We start from the raw sequence: 25,866 nt of genomic DNA, 5'->3' as shown, positions 1-25,866 counted from the left end.
GTTTACATCAGTAAGACCCTTATTGTGTCTTTTGAGCCCTCCGATCATGTCAGTAAACATTTTCTGTACTGGGGAAGTAGAGCAATGTTCAAGGGGATGATCCAGAGCATGCAAATAATATTTATTAGTCTCAACTTTTTTGGTTTTGCGTAAAAAGACAAATGCAATTACATCTACGTAGATTCAGGTCTTGGGTAATTCTCCATAACACGGCCGTATTGTATTCTCCAATGATTCCCTTGGATAAAATTTATTGCATACGTTAACGGTAAGTAATGCCCATGACGTACCTTTTAAACATCTACATAGAAGAGTGAGCGGAAACAATCTGTATGGCAGTAGTCAAGAAAGATACCAGAGAAGTGAGTTTATTAATTATTTTACTTCTTGAATAGACGCGCTAAAATATATACAACCGTAAATGGGAGTTGTACACCATTATGTTGTGCAGCACAACACCAAAAAAAATAAGAACATATACCTCTACATTACAAAAATATTGCTCGTTGCTGTGTGATGTTCTATTTTAATGGCAATCCATCATCCACATGAACAGCACCCATGTGCCTGTTTGTGAGGAAGTCAAATAAAGGAATATTACAAATTGCTTGATGAACGTTGGCCGCATCGATTTCTCTTGGTGCTCTGTTCACAAAGGAAAAAAAAATATTTTTACCACAACTAAACTACATGAAATAAATAGAAAAATCCCCGTCTAGTTCTTTGGTAACACTAAATAACTAAAAGTAATATCTCACAATAAAAATAAATAAATTAATTATATATATATATATATATATATATATATATATATATAATGTCTTAGGTGAATAGCAGAGGTGCCCTTGTATCAGGATCACAAAGGGAAAACTTAAAGTTTCCGCAGTGATCAGCCGATCACTGCGGATCCCGACTGATTATGCAAGGGAAACTTGCTGTCAGCTATACATTTCCTCTACAAATACAAAAATATTAAATGCGGCCAAACAATTATGCTAATGGCTATAGTCCGCCTAAGTGAGAGCTGCGTTTGTGAGACAACCCTTCACCATGTTAACAGCACCACTGTGGGGAAAATAAACTATGCACATTGTGAACATCTCTTAGATTGATTCTTTTACCATGTTTATTGCAGTGGAAAAAACGCAGCATCCAGGCACGTAAGGGCTCATTCAGACGAGCAGGATTCTCGTCCGTATGCTGTGCGTTGAAATAACGCACAGCACACGGATCCATTGATTTCAATGGGGCTATTCACACATGCGTTGTTTTTCACGCAGCCTGTGTCCATTGCGTGAAACTCACTGCATGTCCTATATTGGTGCATTTTCAAGCACCTGGTCCCCCATTGAAGTCAATGGGTGCGTGAAAACCATGGACAGCACACAGACGCACATCCGTTTGCTGTCCATGTTTCACGCATCAATTACTTTGAGAAAAAAAAAAAAAGAAGTGCTTGCAAGTGCATGAAAAACACATGCCACACGCAAAGCACACTGATGCAAAATCGCAACGCACACGGATAGATTTACGCGCATAAATCTGTCCTGCTCGTGTGAATGTAGCCCAAGATTCAGAAAATACTTTTTTCTTTACTTTTTTTTTTACTGCTGCACTATGTCTGCCTTGTTTTTTTTTGGGTAACTCTTGAACAGGGTAAAAATGATACAGAAATGCACGTAAAAAAATATCGCTTTCTACAGCATTAGGAACATTTCACATAAAACGAAAAAAAAAAAATGTGGCTTTCAATTATTGCAAAGCTAACTGATATTTTTTCATAACACTGTCCATAGGGTTCCCGTTACTCCTCGGCTATTTCACAGTTTATGAACTGTAGTCCATGAAAAATGTAGGCCATATAATATTACCTCAATAATTTAACTTTTTTGCAACATTGTAAGTAACACTATATAATATTGAATGGCTTTCCTGTTAAATACAGATACAGAACACAGTAATTTCTATACATACCGTTTATGAGAGGTCATCTGATATCCCACAGCTAAAGAATCGCGTAGTAAGTCACTGACAAACTGCTGAGTGGCCTACGGAAATAAAGTGACAAAAAAAACAAAGAAATAAAGAATGCAAAAACATGTTTATATATTTTACTACCAATTAGAGTTATGAACTAAAACGTACCTTTAAAATCATTTCTTCTACCGGAGAAGAATACACATTTTTGTGGACTTCGACAGGTTGTAAACAAACCCCAATCTAAAAATCAAAGGAATGAACATTTTTCAGCTGAAAATTATTTTTCCCATTATTCGGAAGGCAAATCACATAGATATTATATTTAATATTCACAATATATTATGAACTCCGCTGTATCTAAACATCATGAAAACAATATATGTTGCTATATTTCAAATGTGAACCTGCATTTAATTTATGTCTATTATTAGTGCAAGTGAATGCTTGTGTAGATTGTCCATCTCTTTCAAAGACTATTGAGGCGCCATACACCGCACTGTTCTACGTTTGTCATGGGCCTCTGGTGCAATTTTAATGGTAGCTGCTTTTTTTGAGGATTCTTGAAGCACGTACGCCTCACACCCAGCTACATTTGCCTCTAGCATACGGCTGAAGCCTACCTAGCTTTGCATGAATAGAGAAAATCCCCCAAGATGTCCATATGTCCATTTAGAGCCAAAGGAAAAGGGTTGTCTTAGTGAAACGACGCCTTTAACTAGACAGATCATCAAGACTACACAATTTACCACGGACTCTTCGGTTTACCATGGATTCCTTCCTTATAGGTGAAATGCTGTTTAACATGAACTTCAAGCAGTTTCTTAATTTCTGAGAATAGTAGTAATTAATCCTCACCTCCTGCGCCGTGTCTCTGATATAATCGCACGACAAGCTCGGAGTCAAGTAAAATTTGACATCATCTCCCTCTTCCTTTTCCTTTTTAATCTGTGGCTTGTGCTCTACATCTATGCTGAGGATATCAACATCTTCTTCCACTTCTTTCTCCTTTTTAAGAATCTTCTCAAGTTCCTCCATTTTTCTACAGAGAGTTTTGGGAGAGGAATAGGAGGAGGGCAAAGCTGTAAAATAAAGAAGACAGGACATAAACACCTGGATTTATACAAAAACCTCCTCTATTAACACTTTTGTTGTTTTTTTAAACATTAAGTGGAACTTAAAGGAACACTCCAGACAAAACTGAAATAGTGTTATGCCTAAATCAGTGTCTTAGTGTGGTATATGATAAATCGGAGATTCAAAAACCCTCCAAAGAAGAAACTTGTGTCGCTTAATCAAAAAATAGGGGGCACTGTGTGGCTGGCAGCTATTGGGGGCACTACGCGGCTGGCATGACTGGGGGGCCACTGTGTGGCTGGTACTGTTATGGGGGCCACTGTGTGTCTTGCATGCACTGTGCAGCTGGCACAACTGGGGGGACACTGTGTGGCTGGTACGACGGGGGGCACTATGTGACTGGCACAACGAGGGGGTAAGTATTGCGTGGATGGCACAACTGGGGAAGTACTGCGTAGCTGGCACAACTGGGGGGGCATTGTGTGGCTGGCACAACTGGGGGGAGGGCATTGTGTGGCTGGCACAACTGGGGGGGCACTGAGTCTGGCACTTTAAGTGACACTCTGTGGCTGGCATTCTTATGGGAGACATTGTGTCTGGAACAGTTATGGGGATGCTGTGTTGCTGGTACTACTGGAGGGGCAATATGTGGCTGCCACTGTTATGGGAGGCACGGGAAGGCTGTATAAGTTCTGATTTAAAGAATTTAAAGGAGCAATCCAGCCAAAACGGTTCGTTTGTTAAACTTAGTGCGGGCCTGAGTAGTAATATTCTCTCTTCAAATCAGTATATCATTAACTACGCCCCCCGCATGCCCTGCATTTGGTACTACACAGTTTTTCAGTTTCCCCCAGTGATCCTGCCAGAGGGTATTCCTATCCGAGACATATATGGCATATGCCATAAATATCTGACAGGTGGGTTTCCATCTCGGGAACTCGGCATTCCAGAGAGGAGGAGACCATGCATGTATGCTGTTCTTTACAAAAGTGGAACCGCCACATGTCAAACATTTATGGGATACACTGTCGATAAGACATAAATGTCTCGTGTGGGAATATCCCATTAAAGGGGTTGTACCAGAATCAACAATTATCCCCTATACACAGGATAGCTGATATGTGTCTGATAGCTGGGACCCCTACCGATCTGGAGAAGCATCCCACGCAGCGATAAGGAGCTGAATGGAGTGGCGGCCCAGCATGCACCTGCTGTTAAATTCAACGTCTATGGGACTGACAAAAACAGCTGAGCGATGCACTCAGCTGTTTCCGTCAGTCCCATAGACTTTCCATGGAGCAGCAGCGCACATGCTCGACCGTCACTCTATTTAAAATTCTCCTGATTGCGATCCAGCAGTGAGGAGGAACGAGGGGTTCGGGACATCTGTTCTCATGGATTAGTGGTGGTCCCAGTGGTGGAGCCCCCAGCAATGAAACTCGATAATTGGCGATTCTGGTACAACCCCAAGTTTCATTTATGTCCCTTGGGAGTGGTACAATCTGACAAGTGGCACTCCAACAAGAAAAGGTTATGCACCTCTGCCTTAAACTATGTAAAAATTATTTTACTACACAATTTTACTACTCATTCTTGCCAATCTGTTATAACACTGGAGAAGCACGAGCTGTCTTTGTTCTTATAAGACTTGGTTCACATCAAATATTTCAGGCACAAAAGAGATATACGTCAGGATTATTTCCCAGCGTATGCCACTGTATGGCATACAGTAGCGTATAAATCGGTTATAGACTCCCATTGTAAAAAAAAAACAATTATACCGCACAGTATACAAAAGGACACTCTTTTGGCATACGGTGAGTTTACGTCAGGGAATACTCCCAGCGTCTACCTCCGACTTGCCTGAAAAACAAGATGTAAACTGAGCCTTAGATTGGTCAGGACAACCACCACTGCTGTAGTACATAGGGATACTCCCCAGCATCTGGAAACAAACAAAAGCTTCACTCGCCTGCCTCATTATCTATGCGAGTCAGCACATCTTCAAAGGATTCCCGCTCATCACAGGCATTGACAGGATCTGGAGGAGTGTACCCATGAATTCGACACCAATGTACAATTTCCTTGGTCTTTAAGGGAGTAAAATTGCTAAATTTTGTCTGCTTTTCTATGATTTCTTGTAGCATCTTCTTCATGGAAACTGCTCGTTGCCACTAAAATAAAGAAATTTTTTTTATCAGATAAACACAAACAAACACACACACCGCATAGTGTACAGTGCTGTGCAAAAGTTTTGGGTAGTTGTGGAAAAATGCTGCAAAATAAGAATGCTTTCAAAAATAGAAGTGTTCTAAGATTTTTTATAATCAAATAACAAAATACAAAGTGAAAGAACAGAAGATAAATCTAAATCAAATCAATATTTGGTGTGATCACCCTTTGCCTTCAAAACAGCATTCATTCTTCTAGGTATACTTGCACACAGTTTTTGAAGGAACTCGGCAGGGAAGTTGTTCCAAACATCTTGGAGAACTAACCACAGATCTTCTGTGGATGTCGGCTTCCTCAAATCCTTCTGTCTCTTCATGTAATCCCAGACAGACACGATGATGTTGAGATCAGGGCTTTGTGGGGACATATCACTTCCAGGGCTCCTTGTTCTTTTTCGCTGAAGATAGTTCCTAATAACATTGGCTTGGCTGTATGTTTGGGGTCGTTTTCCTACTGCAGAATAAATTTGGAGCCAATCCGACGCCTCCCTGATGGTATTGCATGATGGATAAGTATCTGCCTGTATTTCTCAGCATTGAGGACACCATTAATTGTGACCAAATCCCCAAGTCCATTTGCTGAAATGCAGCCCCAAACATGCAAGGAATCTCCACCATGCTTCACTGTTGCCTGCAGACACTTATTATTGTACTGCTCTCCAGCCCAAACTGCCTTCTATTACAGCCAAATAGTTCACATTTTGACTCATCAGTCCAGAGAACCTGCTGCCATATTTGTGCACCTCAGTTCCTATGTTTTCGTGCATAGTTGAATCGCTTAGCCGAATTTCCACGTCGAAGGTATGTCTTTCTGGCTGCAATTCTTCCATGATGACCACTTCTGGCCAGACTTCTCCAAACAGTAGATGGGTGTACCTGGGTCCCACTGGATTCTGCCGGGACTGAGCTGATGGTACTGCTGGACATCTTTTGATTTAGAAGGGAAGTAAGCATCTTTGATCTTGTCTTAGAAAAACAAGGTAATTATCAGAGAGTATAAAATCTATTTGATTGGGTGAACTGGGGAGAAGGGAAACCGTAATCTGAGTGTCTCCTGCACTGGCTAGACATATCAGCGCCTAATAGCGCTGATACATCACTAATAGCAGTGCCTAATAGAGAAAACAAATGGGAAGTGCACATGCACGGTCCCCGCTCTGACAATAGCTGTGAGGCACACATTGGCGCTAACAGATATGAAAGAAAAGAGTAGGCTGTCATGCACTGTCATGGCTGAGGAAAAGCATGCCTAAGAAACGATTGCGTATACACGGCTGTGACTATCTGCTCCTAGACGATGTGATCGGTATATGTCAGTGTGTATATGTGAGAAATGAGGATAGAAGTCTTCTTGACCCTTATGCTATTTCTTCTTCCTTATGATAACTGATTTAATAAAGGGGAAAAAAAAAAAAGAGGTTGAACACGTGATGAGAGTGGAGAATGGCAGCACTTTAAAGACAGAATGTACATTACAAGATTATTATGGGGGACAGCGTAGCAAGAATGGCCAAATAAATTTTTTGATCGGACAAGACCTTTAAAAGGCGTTGTCCACGACTGGTCAACTAATGAATCAGTATATGATCGTGGTGGTCAGACACACGGACCCCACGCCGATCAGCTGCTCCGGCTGCCTCCAGGCACTGGATGTCCATGCCGGAAGCCCATGTCTCCAGTCTTGGAATAGCGGCCGAGCTGCAATACTTCAAGTAAATAGGAGCAGAGCTGCAAGTCTGCAGAACGGCCACTATGCAGTGTATGGAGCCAACTGCTTCCAGTTCCAACTACTGAATTGTTTACGAAGATTGTTCACAGTGGCATTTTATGTATGGTTCTTTCATGTTGTTTAAAAAAAACAAACAAAGCAAAGCAAAAAAAAACCTGTAGTGGAAAGTTTCTGCAAATGGTCCCATTGGTATCAATAGGACTAGCTTATAAAGCTTTTACGTTCTACATTTCTCAGAAGGAAGACATGTTACAAAATAAAAACAACCAAGAATCATGGGTATGTCATGACAAATGATTTACATCAGTATATCATTAAAAAAAAAATTATTATGGATTTTTCAGCACAGCTAAGAGGATGGTAGCGGAGTGAGGGGATTGAGCCACTCGGACAGGGTCATAAGGGTGAGCCCACCAAAGAAAAAGGTAGTAGTTGAAATCTTTGGTAGGAAGATAGTTTATGATCTGTATGAATAATTCTGGTGGGGGAAAGTCCCCCATGTACTGACAGATTTTCTAAAACTACTTCCTAGAATCTGGCGGGGTTCAAAATGTCAGTCCATCTGGTAGTCCCAAAAAGAGGTATAGACGTCCCGGAGATCAACACTAATCAATTTAAATAAAGGGAAATTAGAAAAATAAAAAGGTAGGGAAGCCCATGAGTTCTTGCATGCGTAACTAATGGGCACTATAAACTGTATTTTTAGAAAACGTTTGATGTCATACCGATATATGTCTTTATGACATATCAAAAGTTTTCTGAATGTATAGTAAATAGGAACTACAACTCCAAGCAACAAGTAGAGGTATACAAGTGTGTGCAGATTTTTTCCTGAATTCTAGAAGGAAGTGTGGCTATAAATCTATTCCATATGAAAAATAATCCCTCAACTTGCAAATCTTTTAAAATGGTTGCCTACACCATCTTGAAAAAGAATATAGTCTTTACAAGAATAATTTGCAAGAAGAGGCATGGGAAAGAATCCAATACTGAAGGTTGGCTTTCCTTGCTGCCATGAAGAGCAGATGTAAAACGTTTTCTGGGGCTGCTGGTGCATTTATATTTTTTGGGATTCACCCAGCCAAAGATGTCCCATTGTATATCATAGAGTACAAAGATGGTCAAATGGGTTTGTGTGAATAGTTCAATGCAGAGGCAGAATTCATCTTGGATCGCTTCATAGGACCACAAGCAATGAGCAATGTCTGCTTTTGGAATCCCACATTTGAAACAGGCATAGGTTGGGTAAATACCTATTCTCCAGCCTCCAGTTGGTGAAATGTAGGATCTATGTAGGACGAAGATCCTCATAGTCATTTCCACATTCTTGTTGAAGGAAAGGTTTTAAGAGAGCATTCTAGGATTGTGACTAGGTCAAATGAGTCCAGGTCAGGGAGAGTCAATTTCCAACCACAGAGACCTGTGGTGGTTGAGTTGTAATCAATTGAAGTGTGGAGATATCTATAAAGAGTTGAGATTTGACCTCTAGTAGTGGCGTGATCGTTAAGGATGGTGTGGAAATTCTGGTCCTATTCCAACTTTGGGAAGATATGAAGACATTTATGACCATAACTGGTTGCCTATCAAAAGGCAAACAATGAAAGAAGTATATCCAGATAAAAAAAACTGTAATGAGTGCTGCATCTTAGAGGGAAGATCTAAGAGGTTGAAAAGTGATGCTCCTCTTATACTAGATTTTAAATATTGCATCAGGGCGGCCCTTCTGAAATCTTGGGTTACCTAATAAGGTTTTGTGCAGAGAGTTAGTGGGTTCAAGATTTTTAGTCATTCTAATCTTGCGCCAAGTACGCCATGTTATTATCAAAAGAGCATGGGTAGTGAGGTGTCTGATGGATGGAGAAGATTAGGTAGTGACAGTGTCGGAGAGAATGCCTGGTCTAACATGGGGTCAGTATAGTAAGAGGTATGTTGTGTTCAGTCTTTCACGATTCTAAATTGTGTCGCTAGAATCAATGTACGGATATCTGGAAAGTTGAAACCCCCATGGAGTTTAGCTAATTAAAAACCGAAAGGAAACTTTGGATTTTTTTTTTGCGCCCCAAAAACATTATCTGAATAGAAAGTTAATTTTCTTCTCGTCTTTGGGGTGGATGTAGACCAGGAACACCTGTACAATACATAATAACCAAGAAACCTCAATCAAGCGCTAAGCAGATAAGGAGGTCTCCAGATTTTTTTAATTAGGCGAGAACATAGGCCGAGAATAGTTTTGCAAGTAATTTGGTGATCTCGACTTCCAGGTATCAAATGGAGGTAGAGTTCCACCTTATGGAAAGTAACTTCGTCCATCTTGGACTTGGAGGCCCTTTAATCATAAGTGCTTTGCTTTTAAAGGTTCAAGGTGTAACCAGACAGTTCTCCCACCCTCTGCCAGTCTTGAAGAACTGGGGGAAGGGTCTGTCTGGGAGAGGAGAGCATTAATGATATATTATTCGCCAACACAGTCACTTTAGTCATTTTGTTTCCAATCTATATAGCTTTATATGAGTATTCATTGTGTTGAAGAAAAGTGTCTATAAATAGATTAAATAGAAGGGGTGATAAAGGGCAGTGTCTCCAGTCTAGGTCAATAGGTGGGAAATACTGCCATTAATCATCAGAAATAGTTGTTTTTTTTATGGCAAATGTCATCAACTAGCATCAGTTAGCATTAATTCTGTTCGGATAGCATTTCCGGCTAACATTATCATTGAAGAATACCGTTGTTTCAGACTTTTTATTATTGGCCGCTATGTGTGTGTACGTAAGGAATAACACGGTTTCTCACCATTATATGTCTTGTATCTGCATTTATCCACAGTTACCCCCCCATGCAGGTTCCATACCTAAATGTCCGTTTTCCCTGAACGCCGCTCCAGAGGTGGCTCCAGAAACTAGCTGCTATGTCATCTCCCATACACAGTACAGAGGGTAGAGGAGATCCTGATTTCCTATCTCGCTCTCCCTCTCACACACACTCAGAAGCACCATGGAGGACATTATACAGGAGTAGTGAATCTAACTCTGGGGAGATAGTAGAACACTTACTAGAAACAGCAGTATCTTTACGTCTCTCTCTGAAGCAGATCCCTCCACCTACTCCCCCTCCCCCTCCCCATAGACTTGTATAGGCAGCAGCTGTAACCTGATCTTTCAGCGAGGCTCAAAATTCGTCTGATCACTGCTTCACAGATGGATAGCAGTGAAGAGAGAGTGAGTGGTTTAATGATTTTGGTAGGTTTGTTTCTGGTGAATACAAAAAGCTATCCGCTACCCATCTGTTCCCATACAATTAAATGGGGCCTGCAAGTGATCAGACATATAAAATAATAGATCAGTACTGCAGCTAACCTTTACTTTTTGAGAAGCTTTGAAAAAAATAAAAAAAAGGCAGAAACCTATCAAACATAACAAAAAAAACAACTTTTGAGTGAATGGTCTGTGGTTCCTATTATCTTCCTATATTTTTGATTAAAAAAATTGGATGGCAAAAACGTAAGTGGGCACATACTCTAAGGCTCCAGACACGCGCAACAGAGCCATGTGCACAGAGCCTGTACGGAGGCATGCGTTGTTCCTTTGGTTCTGTATTATCGAGTCACAACATGGTGCTTCCATATAATACTGTATAATGGAGATATTCTCCCTAGCAGCAATCACATGGAGCAAGCCACAATTTATTTTATTTTAGATTCATATGGAATCCAACAGAAAAATCCTCTGTGTGCCTTTATGAAATCAAAGACATTCGGAGGTACAGTAGGGTCCAATAGCAGCGATGCCATTGTCGTGTGCGTGAGGTTGCTTTGCAGGGTTTCGATCTTCACAATGTCAATGGGTAAAAAATAAAAGATTAAAAAGTGGCATAATACCTCAGATGCTCTCCTTTTTCCAATGTGCCAACTATAATATTGCTCCAGTGAACTTGCACAGAATGAGTTGCTACCATCTTCATCTGTAGAAAACGAGATACAAAATGATAGACCTTTGAATTCAAACTACCTGTGTTTAACGTGTATGTAACTAGTAGCATACTGCGGTTATAAAGACGGAATCTTACTAGCGCAATCCCTTACATTCATTATTCATGATTTTGAACATTTAACATGATTTGTTGCTATCTTTGCATATACATCTGTAGATATTTGGCCTTATGCAGAGAGAATGGAGATTTAGACAAACAGTTCTGAATACAAATCCGAGACTGCTTTGTAAACAGTATCCAATAATTTTAAAGTAGGATCCAGCAGCCATTAGAAATTAATTGTGATCACTAAGTGAATAAACAGGGTGTTTATATGAAGTAATATATACAGTTCTGGGTGGGCAAAGGTTTTATACTGGAACAACTGAAACACTAATGGGGAGATTCATCAAAACCTGGAGGAGTCACCCACAGCAACCAATCAATCGGGTCCCCTTTAATGCCTCATGCACATGACAGTGTGCGCTGGCCGAGTCTCGTCACTGATCGGTGAAAAGATAGAACAAGTCCTATCTTTCCACGGATCGGGTCAGTTTTCACGAACCCGATTCACCCGCTAAAGTGAATGGGTCTATGAAGACTCTCGGGTCCCACTTGGATGCCATTAAAAATGGCCCGAATGGCACATCGGTCGTTTGCAAGAGGGCTAAGGGCATATTGGAAAGTCACAGCAGCGACCTCATTGGTTGTTATGGGCATGTCCGACACTTTTTCTTTGCACGGGTTTTGATAAATCTCCTCCCCTTCATTTTTCTGTCAGATGTAATTACTGAACAGGCGACAATAAATGTGATCAATGTTGGTGCTTCAGCTACTGGAAATCCTAGTGTCAATATCAGTCTCTAGTTATCTGTAGAAATCTGTACACATCGGATCTCCATGGTTCTGGCCTTTAGATAGTAGAGCGAATATGTAGACAACTGAACTGAGCTTATAGTACGTGACACAGAACTCAGGTCAAAAAGACAGAACACATTCTAAGACCAGATAAAAAACCGGTTCCTACCTCTGTCCGCTATAAGTGGAACCTTCTTCACAGTTGCGATCAGCAGCTGCTTGAAATTCTGGAGATGTTCTGTCCTGCAATTTAAACACAGAATTGAAAATACAAATAAAAAACGTATTATATAAAAAGAACAAACAAAAGGTTTAGTCAAATAACCTTACTGAAAACCGATAAGTGATATGTCGCAGTGGATAGGAGTCCTCATTAGAGACAAGTGTCACTTCCTGGGCAAGGTACCCAGGATGTGCTTTTCTACTGCTCCGCAGCTGCCACCGGCAGAATTGGTATAGGGTGTATATTAGAAAGTTGCATACAGCCCAATTGCTGCCTTTGGTATGCCAATTTTTTTTAAACTCTACATTTTTTGCATTAATCAGTAGAACATTGCAGCAACGTTCCCTCTAAGCTGTGGGCTATGGAAAGGAAATAGTTAAAACAAAAATCTAATGAGATCAACTAGCCCAATAACCCTTCTACCTGTAATGGAGGATGTGGTATTTTTAACTCTATAATTTCCAGAGAGCACAGTTATTAGTAAAGGGGAAAGGACTGTATAAAACGTTGTAATATATCTTACTGGGGTAGTGGTATACTTATTTTCCAGCAGCCTGTAGTTCCATTTCCCTGCCTGCAGATTCTCTGTATTTTTTTTAATTTGATTCGCTTTATTACAGTTTTTTTTATATACATATTAAAATACATAAGAGTCAGTTGCCACTTGTACACCTAACGTAAGATGAAAGAATTAAATCCACTGCAGTTCAGATATAAAACTGTACAGGCGTATTACAACTCGGATACTGTTGCTTTAAATTCTGATAATATATAGAAGAACGGTTTATTATTACGTTATTTACAAACTTTAAGGAAATATGTTTTTTTTTCTTTTTAGATATATTATTAACCGGTTTTATAACAAAAATAATGAAAATACATTTTAATTTATTATAAACTTCTTCAACCCCCGACCCCTATGACTCACTGCCCACTCCCTTTCCCCAGCAGTACATAAAAAAACAACAACCCGCTACATCATCCATTGGATCATGTGACGCGTTGGCATTACTATGGACAACACGTCACAGCGGGGGGCCTTTATTGGCTGCCATGTTTACTTCGTGTTACCAAGTAAAGAGTGGGGGTGGACCCAGACAATTGGGGGTATGGAGGGACTAGCGCATAATTGTAAAGGCACGTTTATTGTGATTTTTTTTTTATATTTTAGCTTAGACAGTTTTAGTTGCGGCGAAAACCCCTTCAAAATATGTACTTGAGAATGTAGCCAATGCGTATAAAAACATGGCTTATTCATATATATATATATATATATATATATATATATATATATACACACACACACACACACACACACACACACACACACACACACACACACACACACACACACACACAATATATAAATATATATGTATCATCTCCACTTTTAAAGGAGATTGAAGACGACATGGACACTCACGGACCTTGCATCGTCTTCATATCATATGAATTGCAATCAACCACACAATCAATTTCTAATAGGGATAAGGGGCTGCATGCTGGAAGGACGGCGGACCAGGATAATTACTTTACGGAGCTTGATTCCGATTCCACATTATCTTCTATTTTGACTGCTGCGGAGTCAGCATGAAACGACGTGTTGCTGGATTCTGGATCTGATTTAACTGAAAAACAGGTAGAAGCAGTTTAACAATACAAAAATATATCATGTAAATCTACATCTTCACGTAATATCATAAATATTGACTGCCTCTTTATATCAGGATGGTGAATTTCTCTGATGACCAAACACAAAGGAACACATTTCAATATGTATATACAGTCTATTTTCATAGAAGTGGCCATACATGAAATATAAGCCATCATTGAAAGACTGGAAATAAAAGATGGAAAAGCCTTCCAATAGAAGAATTATTTCTTATTGTCTAAATAACAAATTCTTAGTAGGTATTTTTATAGGCTGTAAACAAAGATAAAGAGGATTTCCACCCAAAACTTTCATATATAAGTAAATCATAAGTTCGTGCAGCAGCCAAAGTTTGGCGAGTATGTTTATTTTACTTACAGTTATAGTCTTTATATGGTCCAAAATTCTGTGTGGATTAATTTCTTAATATATCCTCTATAGATGTCTGAGAGCCAATTTTCTGATACAGAGCTCTAAATCCTCAGCACAGACAAATAATTCTGGCTAGCTACCTGCAGCCACCACTAGGGGAAGCATAGGCACTTATTGCATACTGTTTTATTATTGAGTTCAGAGTGTGAACAGTATGCAGAAAGCGCCAAGGCTCCCTCTAGTGGTGGAAGCAGTTAGCCAGGTATTTCTCATTTAACGGTCTATGGAGGGGGCTTGGAGCTCCATATCAGAAAAAACAAAGCTCCAACTACATAAAGCTATATTAAGAAATTAAACAGCACACAATTTTGGACTAAAAATGACATAGTGTTAGAATGTGGGTATTCACTTTAGGTTACAAAAGAAATGGCAGCCATATTGTTTGTCAAATTTCAATAAGCTTCTCAAAAACAGACGATCAGCTATCATTTTGTCAGCATGTTGAAAGAGAGTGGTTACCATCAGTTGCTGAGAAGCTAATTTAAAATTGAAAAACAATATGGCTGCACTTCCTGTTGTCACTCCAGGAGCAGCAGACACGTGTCTTACAGTCAGTTGTGTTGGTAAAACATCTGGTTGTGTATGGCCTGCTTTAGGCTAGGGTTTACAAACCAATCAGAAGAAGATCAATAACTGGATGGTTGGTCTGAGCTGCCCATTTGCCATCATTGTTAGGAGAGTATTTTGTAGTTATTGGAGTTAAGGGCTCGTTCAGATCAGCGTTCTCTGTTTCGTTAGGTTCCTGTTTTTCTGACAAAAATAGTATAGACAACAGCACCATCGGTCACTGTCTGGATTTGTTGTACGACATATCCGAAGTGTCATGGCATTCATTATAAACTAAAGCCATGACCCCAGTGTGAACAAAGTTCTAAAGTAATATTTGATGTGGAGCATGGAAAAGCAAACAATGTCATCTACCGATGCGAACAGCACCGGAGAATGGAATGAATGATTTTAATGTGATGCTTACTCTAGGCCTGTCTGAAGGAAAGCAGGGGAGCACTGTACCAGAAAAACAGCGTTCCAATCACACTAGTGATAGGCTACGTTCACACAGGGCAGATACGCTGCGTAAAGATACACAGCGTATCCGTCCTGGCGGTCGCAGGGAATTCCGTCAGAAAAACCGCACCAAATTGTCCGGAGTGGAAAACAGAAGAGGAAAAAAATAAAACGCACGTACTTACCCTCTGACGTCCTGCAGACAGACCTCCTGGGATGACGGTTCATCCCATGTGACCGCTGCTGCCTGTGATTGGCTGCAGCGGTCACATACGAGGAAACGTCATCCCAGGAGGCCGGCCTGGACGAAAAAGCACCGAGTTATGGGTAAGTATGAGGTTTTTTTTCTAAGTTGCGATTTTTGCGACGGAATCGCAGCTTTTCCGCCTCAAAAATTGCAACATTTGCTATTTGTTGTGGGTTTTACACCTCCCCATTGAATTCAATGGGGAAAACCCACAACAAATCTCTCAATTTCTTAGCGTTTTTTTTTCGCTTATCATTTATGCAGCAAATCGCAGAATTGTTCAAATCTCATCCTCTCTGCTGCTACTGTATTTTGCCGTGGATTTTCCGCAAAGAAATCCGTTGCGGAAAATCCACAATATTTACAATACGTGTGAACTTACACTTATAGCATGAAACCACAGAATTTTGACCTATCTAGATTTAAAAAATAAAAATGGTGTTCACTGGTGAACATTCACTTAATAAATACGGACAAAGAGAATTAAACGAGAAAGGGAACATGCTAGTGTAACCCAAGGAGACAGGAGTCTGCTTTTGTATATGGGGATTTTGTCGTTCGTTTCAGTTCATCTGTCCCTTTACATACATACAATGTGTTATACACCAGCTCTTGACAGCTCTAAAGTATGCAAGAATAAGACCTAGAACAGAATACCTGTTAGTATAGAGGTGCTGGGCGCTGGACTAAGTGTGGCTCTCGATGAGAGTACGGGAACGGGCAATGTACCCGATTTACTGCTCCCCACTAATTTCACATGGCTGCTGTTCTGTGCTGCAGAGGGCTGCTGTACAGGAGTTTTACTGGATGATGTGGCATGTGGCACAGAAGTGCTTGGCCCGTCAGAAACCTAAAGAAAATAAGGTGGTAAAATAGTGATGTAGGTAAAAAAGCATTTTATTTAGGAAATAAGAGAATCAATGAACCCCTCCATATAAAAAGTAACGTCTTCAACAATCGTACATTTTTCCATCCTGAATGAACATTTGTGTTACTCCCTGGATATTTGCAGCTTTAAATCATCTGTAGTTTGACACTTCCGGGTCTTGTACACAGAGATTTCTGTAGATCTACATCTTCAACGATACAATACAACTAATATTCCCAAGTATGCTGAAAAGCAAATCCTTAGGTTAAATCTCATCTACCTTGGGCTTTTTCATTTCACTGTGTAACAATATTGAAATTACAGTAAATTTAACTCAACCTTTTGACCCCAATAAACAAAATGACGAATACCAAAGTGAAAACAATCATCTAAAGAGAGATCTGCAGTCCTTATAATGATTAAACATAAAATAACTGGATGCATAACTATTCAGCCCCTTCATGACCATATTATCATAGGTGCATACAGATGTGTCCACCCTTAAATTGCTTGAATTTCGTTAAGGATTATAATCTCAGAATACAAATTCTATACATTCTCACAACAACCAGCGACCATGCAGATTGCCTTTATTTATTTATTTTTTAACATGAGAGCCTATGGGTGACGGATGGCATGCGTCAAGGCATCTGTCAGAGGTATAAGGTTCAATCCAATAAACAGACAGTATACCGCACAATATTAGTTTTTAATCATAGGAGCCTAAGGGCGACGGATGGCATCCGTCGGAAGTATACATTTGTTCAATCCGGTAAAAAAAACGTATACTACGTAGTATACCTTTTCTATAACATGGGAGAATATGGGTGACGGATGGCAACTGTCGGAGGTATCCATCCCGGGATATGTTGAGCCAAGAGAAAAGTTAACGTAGGACACATCTTCAAATAGCAATAATAGTTTTCAGTTTGGATTGGCCTCTATAAGAATCGCACATGTGGACACAGCAATTTTCCCATTTTTTTTTTGCAAAATTGAAAAGTTGAAGCTCTGTCAAGTTGCATCTGAATCATCAGTGAACAGTTATTGTCAAGTCAAATTCTCAATTGGATTGAAGTCTAAAGTTTTGCCAGCTCCATTCTTGTGTTAGCGATTCTGCTTCTGACTACAGCCCTGTACGTAGTACGTGCCGCTCAGGACTCTGCACTGTGAAACAGAGCGTCGTGCTCAGTCTCCATGTATCCAAAACGGGCACAAGCGTTACATTCTACAGCGCTGGCAGCCGTTCTGGATACGGGAGCCAAGGAGACAGCAGGATGCTCTGTCTCTTACTGCAGTTATGAGCAGTCGGCCAGTCCGTGCTGTAGTTAGAAGCAGAATCGCTAATAGAAGTCACTTGGAAAAACGATAATTATGCACACCCCTGTACTATAAATTGTTTTTCAATATAATGTCAGTATAATTGGAGATACTCTTTAAATTACAGCAACCAGGCTTCCTGCAGCTGCCACTAGGGGGTGGGGGCTAGGGAGCTTACTATAGATTATTTCAATGATCTGACAATATAATAATAATAATCTTTATTTATATAGCGCCAACATATTACGCAGCACTTTACAATTTAGAGGGGACATGAAACAAACAATATCAGACATTATATAGTGACAAAGTTCATTTACAATTCAAACCTGGGGAGTGAGGACCCTGCTCGCAAGAGCTTACAATCTATGAGGACATAAGGGAGACACAAAAAGTGTAAAAGTGTTTGTTCAGTACAATGGTCCAGCCATTTTTATACACATGCGGTGGTAACATAAAGCTGCATGAGCCGGTCACCAGCCAGTATCCGTGTATGACGGACATGAAGAGAAGGAGTGTGAGGGAATCTTATTCTGATGACTAATCTAAAAGGAGGGCCATGGAATAGAGTAAGATTAGGGAATGTTATAGGCCTGTCTAAATAGATGTGTTTTCAGGGCACGTTTAAAACTATGGATATTGGGAATTAATCGGATTGTCTGGGGTAGCGCATTCCAGAGGACGGGTGCAGCACGAGAGAAATCTTGGAGACGGGAATGGGAGGTTCGGATTATGGAGGATTTTAATCTAAGGTCGTTGGCAGAATGTAGAGCCCGAGTAGGGTGGTAGACAGAGATGAGGGAGGAGATGTAAGGAGGTGCAGCACTGTGGAAAGCTTTGTGGGTGAGAGTAATAAGTTTGAATTTTATTCGGAAGGGGATGGGCAACAAGTGCAGAGACTGGCACAGGGTAGAGGCGTTGGTGTAGTGGTTGGTGAAAAAGATGAGCCTGGCTGCTGCATTGAGGATAGATTGGAGAGGGGAGAGTTTAGTGAGGGGAAGACCGATTAGTAATGAGTTACAGTAGTCAAGACGAGAGTGAATCAGAGCAACAATGAGAGTTTTGGCGGTTTCCTCCGTAAGAAAAGAGCGGATTCTGGAGATGTTTTTGAGGTGAAAATGACAGGAGCGTGAAAGTGATTGTATGTGAGGAGTAAAGGAAAGATCTGAGTCAAAAATAACCCCGAGACAGCGGGCGTGCTGCTTAGGAGTGATAGTAGTGCCACACACAGAGATGGAGACATCAGGTTTAGGGAGGTTAGTAGATGGTGGGGACACAAGGAGCTCAGTTTTAGAAAGATTCAGTTTCAGATAGAGAGAGGACATGATGTTAGAGACAGCGGACAGACAATCACTGGTGTTCTGTATTAGAGCAGGGGTGATGTCACGGGAAGAGGCCGGCCGGTCCTCCGAGGCTTCCTGTCAGTGGGACTGTCACGTCACAATGACTGTTAGAGTACACTACACTACGTGTGTAGTGTAATGTACTCTAGCAGCGATCAAGGCTGCAAGTCTAAGTGTCCCCTAGTGGGACAAGTGAAAAAAAGATAATAAAAATTGTTAAAAAAAGTGTAAAAATAAAAGTTAGAAGTTATATAAACAAACACTGCATTTTTTTCCTATAATAAGTCTTTCACTATAGGAAAAAAATTAACACGTTAAAAAAAGTACATATTTGGTATCACCGCGTTCGTAACGACCCCAACTATAAAACTATAATATTATTTTTCCCGCACGATGAACACCCCAAAAAAAAACAAAAAAAAAACGACACCAGAATCGCTATTTTTTGGTCACCACCCCTCCCAAAATAGAGAATAAAAAGTGATCAAAAAGTCGCACGTACCCGAAAATAATACCGATAAAAATTACAACCCGTCCCGCAAAAAACAAGCTCTTACACAGCTTTTTTGACTGAAAAATAAAAAAGTTACGGCTCTCAGAATATGGCGACACAAAAAATAAATTATTTTATAAAAAAGTGATTTTATTGCGCAAACGCTGCAAAACATAAAAAAACCCTATATACATATGGTATCGCCGTAATCGTACCGACCCGCAGAATAAAATATAATGGTCATTTATAGTGCACGGCGAACGCCGCAAAAAATAAACTAAAAAACATTGTCAGAATTGCTTGTTTTTGGTCACCCGGCTTGCAAAAAAATGTAATAAAAAGTGATCAAAAAAATCGCATGTACCCCAAAATGGTACCAATGAAAAGTACAGATTGTTCCGCAACAAATAAGCCCTCACACGGCTCCGGTGGTGAAAAAATAAAGACGTTCTGGCTCCCAGGAATATGGCGATGCAAAATGTGCAGTGTTTTCTAAAAGCGGATAAGATCCGACACCATTTATCAGTGCGTCACCGGCCACACATCTATGAATTATTATTTATTTACCGCATTATTATACCCTCTTATTATGCCCTGATTTAATCCGCACAGATTACATATGCCCCACATTATAAACTGAAATACCAGCAAAACCCCAAACAGAAAAACTACCAAGCAAAATCTGCGCTCAAAAAGCAAAATGGCGTCCCTCCCTTCTGAGCCCCGCAGCGTGACAAAACAGCAGTTTGTGCCCACATATATGGCATCGCCATACCCGGGAGAACCCGCTTAACGATTTATGAGGTATTTGTCTTCAGGGCACAAACTGGGCACGACATATTATGCACTAAAATGGAATATCAGTGGAAAATTGCAATATTCACACCATCCACTGTGCATTAACCCCTTTGAGCACTATGACTTAATAGCACGTCATGGTGCGGGGGTGATGTATGAAGCGGGCTCACGTGCTGAGCCGGCTCCATACTCTGCGGGCTTCGGCTGTGTATTACAGCTGACACCCGGGACTAACGGACAGGAACAGCGATCGTGCGGTTACAGGAGTCTGTAAAAATAACAATACACTGCAATACATTAGTATTGCAGCATATTGTACCCGCGGATCCAATGATCGCTATTACAAGTCCCCTAAGGGGACTAATAAAATGTGTAGAAGAATTAAAGTTATTAGTAGTGAGAAAGAAAAAAGTTTAAAGTTAAAAAAAAAAACCTTTTCCCATTTTTCTTCAAAAGTAATGTCAAAAAATAAACAGAATTGATATCGCTACGTCCGTAAAAGGCCGAACTATTACAATATACCATTATTTAATTTGCACGGTGAACACCGTAAAAAACGTAAATAATTTAAACCGCCAAAATCGCGGTCATTTTAGTTTTTACCGCACGGCGAAAGCTGTAAAAACGAAAACCCCAAAAAATGGAATCCGATTTTTATGGCACTGCTCTGTGGCTTGAATTGCAAGTGGTTTGTATATTAAGTGGAGTTCCAAAAACCGGATTGATTTACTGTGTTGTGTGTGACAAAGTGGGGGGCCATTGTATGTGATATATGTATTGATTGCTTGCTTGCTACAAAGTTTGCAAAAGTGACATAATTTGTAACCTTTTTTTTCCTTTGCAGTTTCCTGAGTAGCTGAGTAAGGGGGAGGGCTTAGCTGCTACCAGGTGGTATAAATCAGGCCTCACTACTCTGTAGAGCCTGCTCTGTGGCTTGAATTGCAAGTGGTTTGTATATTAAGTGGAGTTCCAAAAACCGGAGTTTAAAAGAGGAGTTAAAGCCCAAGTAAGTGCTCTTCTACTTCTTTTTCTTTTTGGTTAACACCTGTTCGCTGTTTTTTTTGTAACTGGGATAATGGACAGCAAGATTGGAGGTTTTCTTCAGTGCACAGTTTGCCATATGTATGCACGACTGGAGCCGGAGTTCCAGGGTGAATATCTCTGTGGCAGATGTGAGCATATTGTTCACCTGGAAGCTCGTATTAGAGATCTGGAGGAGCAGAATGCAACACTGAGGAGGATAGACAATTTTGAACGGAGCTTGCTGCTCACAGAGCATGCAGTTAGTGGGTTACAACTGGAGGGTGAAGACATGGGTGAGCAGGATCAGGTAAGTAGCTGGGTTAATGTAGTTAGGGGCAGTAGAAAGGGGTCAAAGACAAGGAAGGCCGATCCGGTTTCTGACATTCCAGGCAAAATTGCCAAGTTGGGTGATGATGCGAGGGTGTCAGTCTCAGAAATGGCAGCCCTAGTGGATACTGATCTCCCTAACAGCCGGGAGAACAGCCCAGCTAGTAGTCGGCGGGATGGTAATGCAGGTAAGCCAAGACAATTGATAGTCGTAGGGGATTCTATAATCAGGAAGACGGATAGAATTATTTGTCGCCAAGACCACCTCAACCGAATGGTTTGCTGTCTCCCTGGTGCCAGGGTTCGGCATGTGGTGGAACGGGTGGACAAATTGCTGGGAGGGGCTGGTGATGATCCAGCTGTCGTGGTCCATGTCAGTACCAACGACAGAATAAATGGTAGGTGGAGGAGCCTTAAGAATAATTTTAAAGAACTAGGCTACAAGCTGAAGGGAAGGACCTCCAAGGTTGTATTCTCAGGAATACTGCCTGTGCCATGCGCATCACAGGAAAGACAGCGGGAGCTTAGGGAGTTAAATGCATGGCTGAAGTCTTGGTGTAGAGGAGAAGGATTTGGGTTCCTAGAGCACTGGGCTGACTTTTCATTGGGGTACAAACTGTATTCTGCAGATGATTTGCACCTAAATGGAAGGGGGTCCGCTGTGCTGGGGGAGAGAATTCTAGCTGGGGTGGCGGAGTATTTAAACTAGGGCTGAGGAGGGAGGTCAATGTAGAAAAAAAAGGGGTAGCCAGGTTAGAGAGGGGTCAGACTATATTGGTGGGGGGAGAAACAGAATGTGGGGAGAGGACTAGACAACAGGATAAGGAGATCCTTTCGTTACAAAACATCAGTGTAAATAAAAAGGACCGATTAATGTCAAATCACATTTCTGATAATAAAAGTGAAAAACTGACAGGCAAGTTAAAGTGTATGTTCACAAATGCCAGAAGTCTAGCAAGCAAAATGGGGGAGCTGGAGGCCTTGATACTGGAAGAAAATATAGATATAGTTGGTGTCGCTGAAACATGGCTGGACTCTTCACATGACTGGGCTGTAAATCTACAGGGTTTTACACTTTTTCGTAAAGACAGGACAAAAAGGAAAGGTGGTGGTGTATGTCTGTATGTGAGAAGTGATATGAAGGCGAGTGTGAAAGAGACAATAGTGGGTGAAGACTGTGAGGAGGTTGAAACCTTGTGGGTGGAACTAGAAAGGGAGGTAAACACTGAAAAAATTACTTTTGGTGTAATCTATAGACCCCCCAATATAACTGAGGAGATGGAAGTTCAGCTATATAAACAGATGGAGCGGGCTGCACAGGCGGGTACTGTAGTGATAATGGGAGATTTTAATTTCCGGGATATTAATTGGTGTCATGGTTCGGCTTCAACTGCAAAGGGGAGACATTTCCTCAACCTGTTGCAGGAAAATTTTATGGGCCAGTTTGTGGAAGACCCGACTAGAGGTGAAGCTCTGTTGGATCTGGTCATTTCTAATAATGCAGATCTTGTTGGGAATGTCAATGTTCGTGAAAACCTCGGTAACAGTGATCATAATATAGTTACATTTTACCTATACTGTAAAAAACAAACGCAGGCTGGGAGGGCAAAAACATTTAATTTTAAGAAAGCCAATTTCCCCAGGATGAGGGCTGCAATTCAGGATATAGACTGGGAAGAACTAATGTCAAATAATGGAACAAATGATAAATGGGAGATTTTCAAATCTACTTTGAGTTATTATAGTGCAAAATTTATTCCTACAGGTAATAAGTATAAACGACTCAAATTAAACCCCACATGGCTTACACCTTCTGTGAAAGGGGCAATACATGACAAAAAAAGGGCATTTAAAAAATACAAATCTGAGGGTACAGCTGTAGCCTTTGTAAAATATAAAGAGCTTAATAAAATCTGTAAAAATGTAATAAAATTAGCAAAAATACAAAATGAAAGGCAGGTGGCCAAGGATAGTAAAACAAATCCCAAAAAATTCTTCAAGCATATAAATGCAAAAAAGCCAAGGTCTGAACATGTAGGACCCCTAGATAATGGTAATGGGGAGTTGATCACAGGGGATCAAGAGAAGGCAGAGTTACTAAATGGGTTCTTTAGCTCTGTATATACAACAGAAGAAAGAGCAGCTGATGTAGCCGGTGCCAGTGCTGTTAATATATCAGTTGATATACTGAATTGGATGAATGGAGAGATGGTCCAAGCTAAATTAAATAAAATAAATGTGCACAAGGCTCCGGGACCAGATGGGTTACACCCTAGAATTCTTAAAGAGCTTAGTTCAGTTATTTCTGTCCCCCTTTTCATAATATTCAGAGAATCTCTAGTGACTGGTATAGTGCCAAGGGACTGGCGCAGGGCAAATGTGGTGCCTATTTTCAAAAAGGGCTCTAGGTCTTCCCCGGGTAATTATAGACCAGTAAGCTTAGCATCCATCGTGGGGAAAATGTTTGAGGGGCTATTGAGGGACTATATACAGGATTATGTGACAATAAATAGCATTATAAGTGACAGCCAGCATGGTTTTACTAAGGACAGAAGTTGTCAAACTAACCTAATCTGTTTTTATGAAGAGGTAAGCAGAAGTCTAGACAGAGGGGCCGCTGTGGATTTAGTGTTTTTGGACTTTGCAAAGGCATTTGACACTGTCCCCCATAGACGCCTAATGGGTAAATTACGGACTATAGGTTTAGAAAATATAGTTTGTAATTGGATTGAGAATTGGCTCAAGGACCGTATCCAGAGAGTTGTGGTCAATGATTCCTTCTCTGAATGGTCACCGGTTATAAGTGGTGTACCCCAGGGTTCAGTGCTGGGACCACTATTATTCAACTTATTTATTAATGATATAGAGGATGGGATTAATAGCACTATTTCTATTTTTGCAGATGACACCAAGCTATGTAATATAGTTCAGACTATGGAAGATGTTTGTGAATTGCAGGCAGATTTAAACAAACTAAGTGTTTGGGCGTCCACTTGGCAAATGAAGTTTAATGTAGATAAATGTAAAGTTATGCATCTGGGTACCAACAACCTGCATGCATCATATGTCCTAGGGGGAGCTACACTGGCGGATTCACTTGTTGAGAAGGATCTGGGTGTTCTTGTAAATCATAAACTCAATAACAGCATGCAGTGTCAATCAGCTGCTTCAAAGGCCAGCAAGATATTGTCGTGTATTAAAAGAGGCATGGACTCGTGGGACAGAGATGTAATATTGCCACTTTACAAAGCATTAGTGAGGCCCCATCTAGAATATGCAGTTCAGTTCTGGGCTCCAGTTCATAGAAAGGATGCCCTGGAGTTGGAAAAAATACAAAGAAGAGCAACGAAGCTAATAAGGGGCATGGAGAATTTAAGTTATGAGGAAAGATTGAAAGAATTAAACCTATTTAGCCTTGAAAAAAGACGACTAAGGGGGGACATGATTAACTTATATAAATATATTAATGGCACATACAAAAAATATGGTGATATCCTGTTCCTTGTAAAACCCCCTCAAAAAACAAGGGGGCACTCCCTCCGTCTGGAGAAAAAAAGGTTCAAGCTGCAGAGGCGAAAAGGCTTCTTTACAGTAAGAACTGTGAATCTATGGAATAGCCTACCGCAGGAGCTGGTCACAGCAGGGACAGTAGATGGCTTTAAAAAAGGGTTAGATAATTTCCTAGAACAAAAAAATATTAGCTCCTATGTTTAGAAATTTTTCCTTCCCTTTTCCCTTCCCTTGGTTGGACTTGATGGACATGTGTCTTTTTTCAGCCGTACTAACTATGTAACTATGTAAATGGTGTCAATAGAAACTACAATTCCTCCCGCAAGAAATAAGCCATCACATCACTCCACCGACGGAAAAAGAAAAAGGTTATGGCTCTTGGAAGGCGGGTAGTGAAAAACGAAAATAAGAAAGCAAAAAATGGATCAGTCCTGAAAGGGTTAATTCATTTCTAATGAAAAAATGTATGACCCCATGTGGGGTATTTCCGTACCCGGGAGAAATTGCTTTATAAAAATTGGTTGTTTATTTCTCCTTTATCCCTTGTGAAAATGAGAAAATTCAACATTTTAGTGGAAAAAGATTGTGATATTAATTTTCTCTGCCTAATTCTAATAAATTCTGCAAAAGACCCGTGGAGTATAAATGCTCACTATACTCCTAGAAAAATTCCTTGAGGGGTGTTTCCAAAATGGGGTAACTTGGGGGGCTTCCACTGTTTTGTTCCCTCCAGGGCGTTGCAAAGGTGGCATGGCACCAAAAAACAATCCCTTCTGAGCGCTGCCATGGG

General features: G+C 40.6%; 1 protein-coding gene across 3 annotated transcripts in view; it reads right to left on the bottom strand.

Moving 5' to 3' along the window:
* Positions 1–363: 363 nt before the first annotated feature.
* Positions 364–25,866, bottom strand: part of YEATS2 (YEATS domain containing 2) — a 77,198-nt gene continuing 51,695 nt past the window's right edge. For all 3 annotated transcript variants that reach the window (XM_075861304.1, XM_075861303.1, XM_075861301.1), the window contains 9 exons: positions 16,052–16,244; positions 13,591–13,687; positions 12,006–12,079; positions 10,887–10,969; positions 5,027–5,228; positions 2,836–3,059; positions 2,146–2,220; positions 1,975–2,048; positions 364–645 (listed from right to left, as the gene is read on the bottom strand). In XM_075861304.1, coding sequence (XP_075717419.1) covers positions 522–645; positions 1,975–2,048; positions 2,146–2,220; positions 2,836–3,059; positions 5,027–5,228; positions 10,887–10,969; positions 12,006–12,079; positions 13,591–13,687; positions 16,052–16,244 — 1,146 coding nt within the window. In that variant the 3' untranslated portion in view covers positions 364–521. The remainder of the gene's footprint in view (positions 646–1,974; positions 2,049–2,145; positions 2,221–2,835; positions 3,060–5,026; positions 5,229–10,886; positions 10,970–12,005; positions 12,080–13,590; positions 13,688–16,051; positions 16,245–25,866) is intronic.

This window comes from Rhinoderma darwinii, chromosome 4, assembly GCF_050947455.1.
Source record: "Rhinoderma darwinii isolate aRhiDar2 chromosome 4, aRhiDar2.hap1, whole genome shotgun sequence".
In the NCBI taxonomy this organism is placed as follows: Eukaryota; Metazoa; Chordata; class Amphibia; order Anura; family Rhinodermatidae; genus Rhinoderma; species Rhinoderma darwinii.
This window is presented reverse-complemented; position numbering and strand designations above follow the sequence as displayed.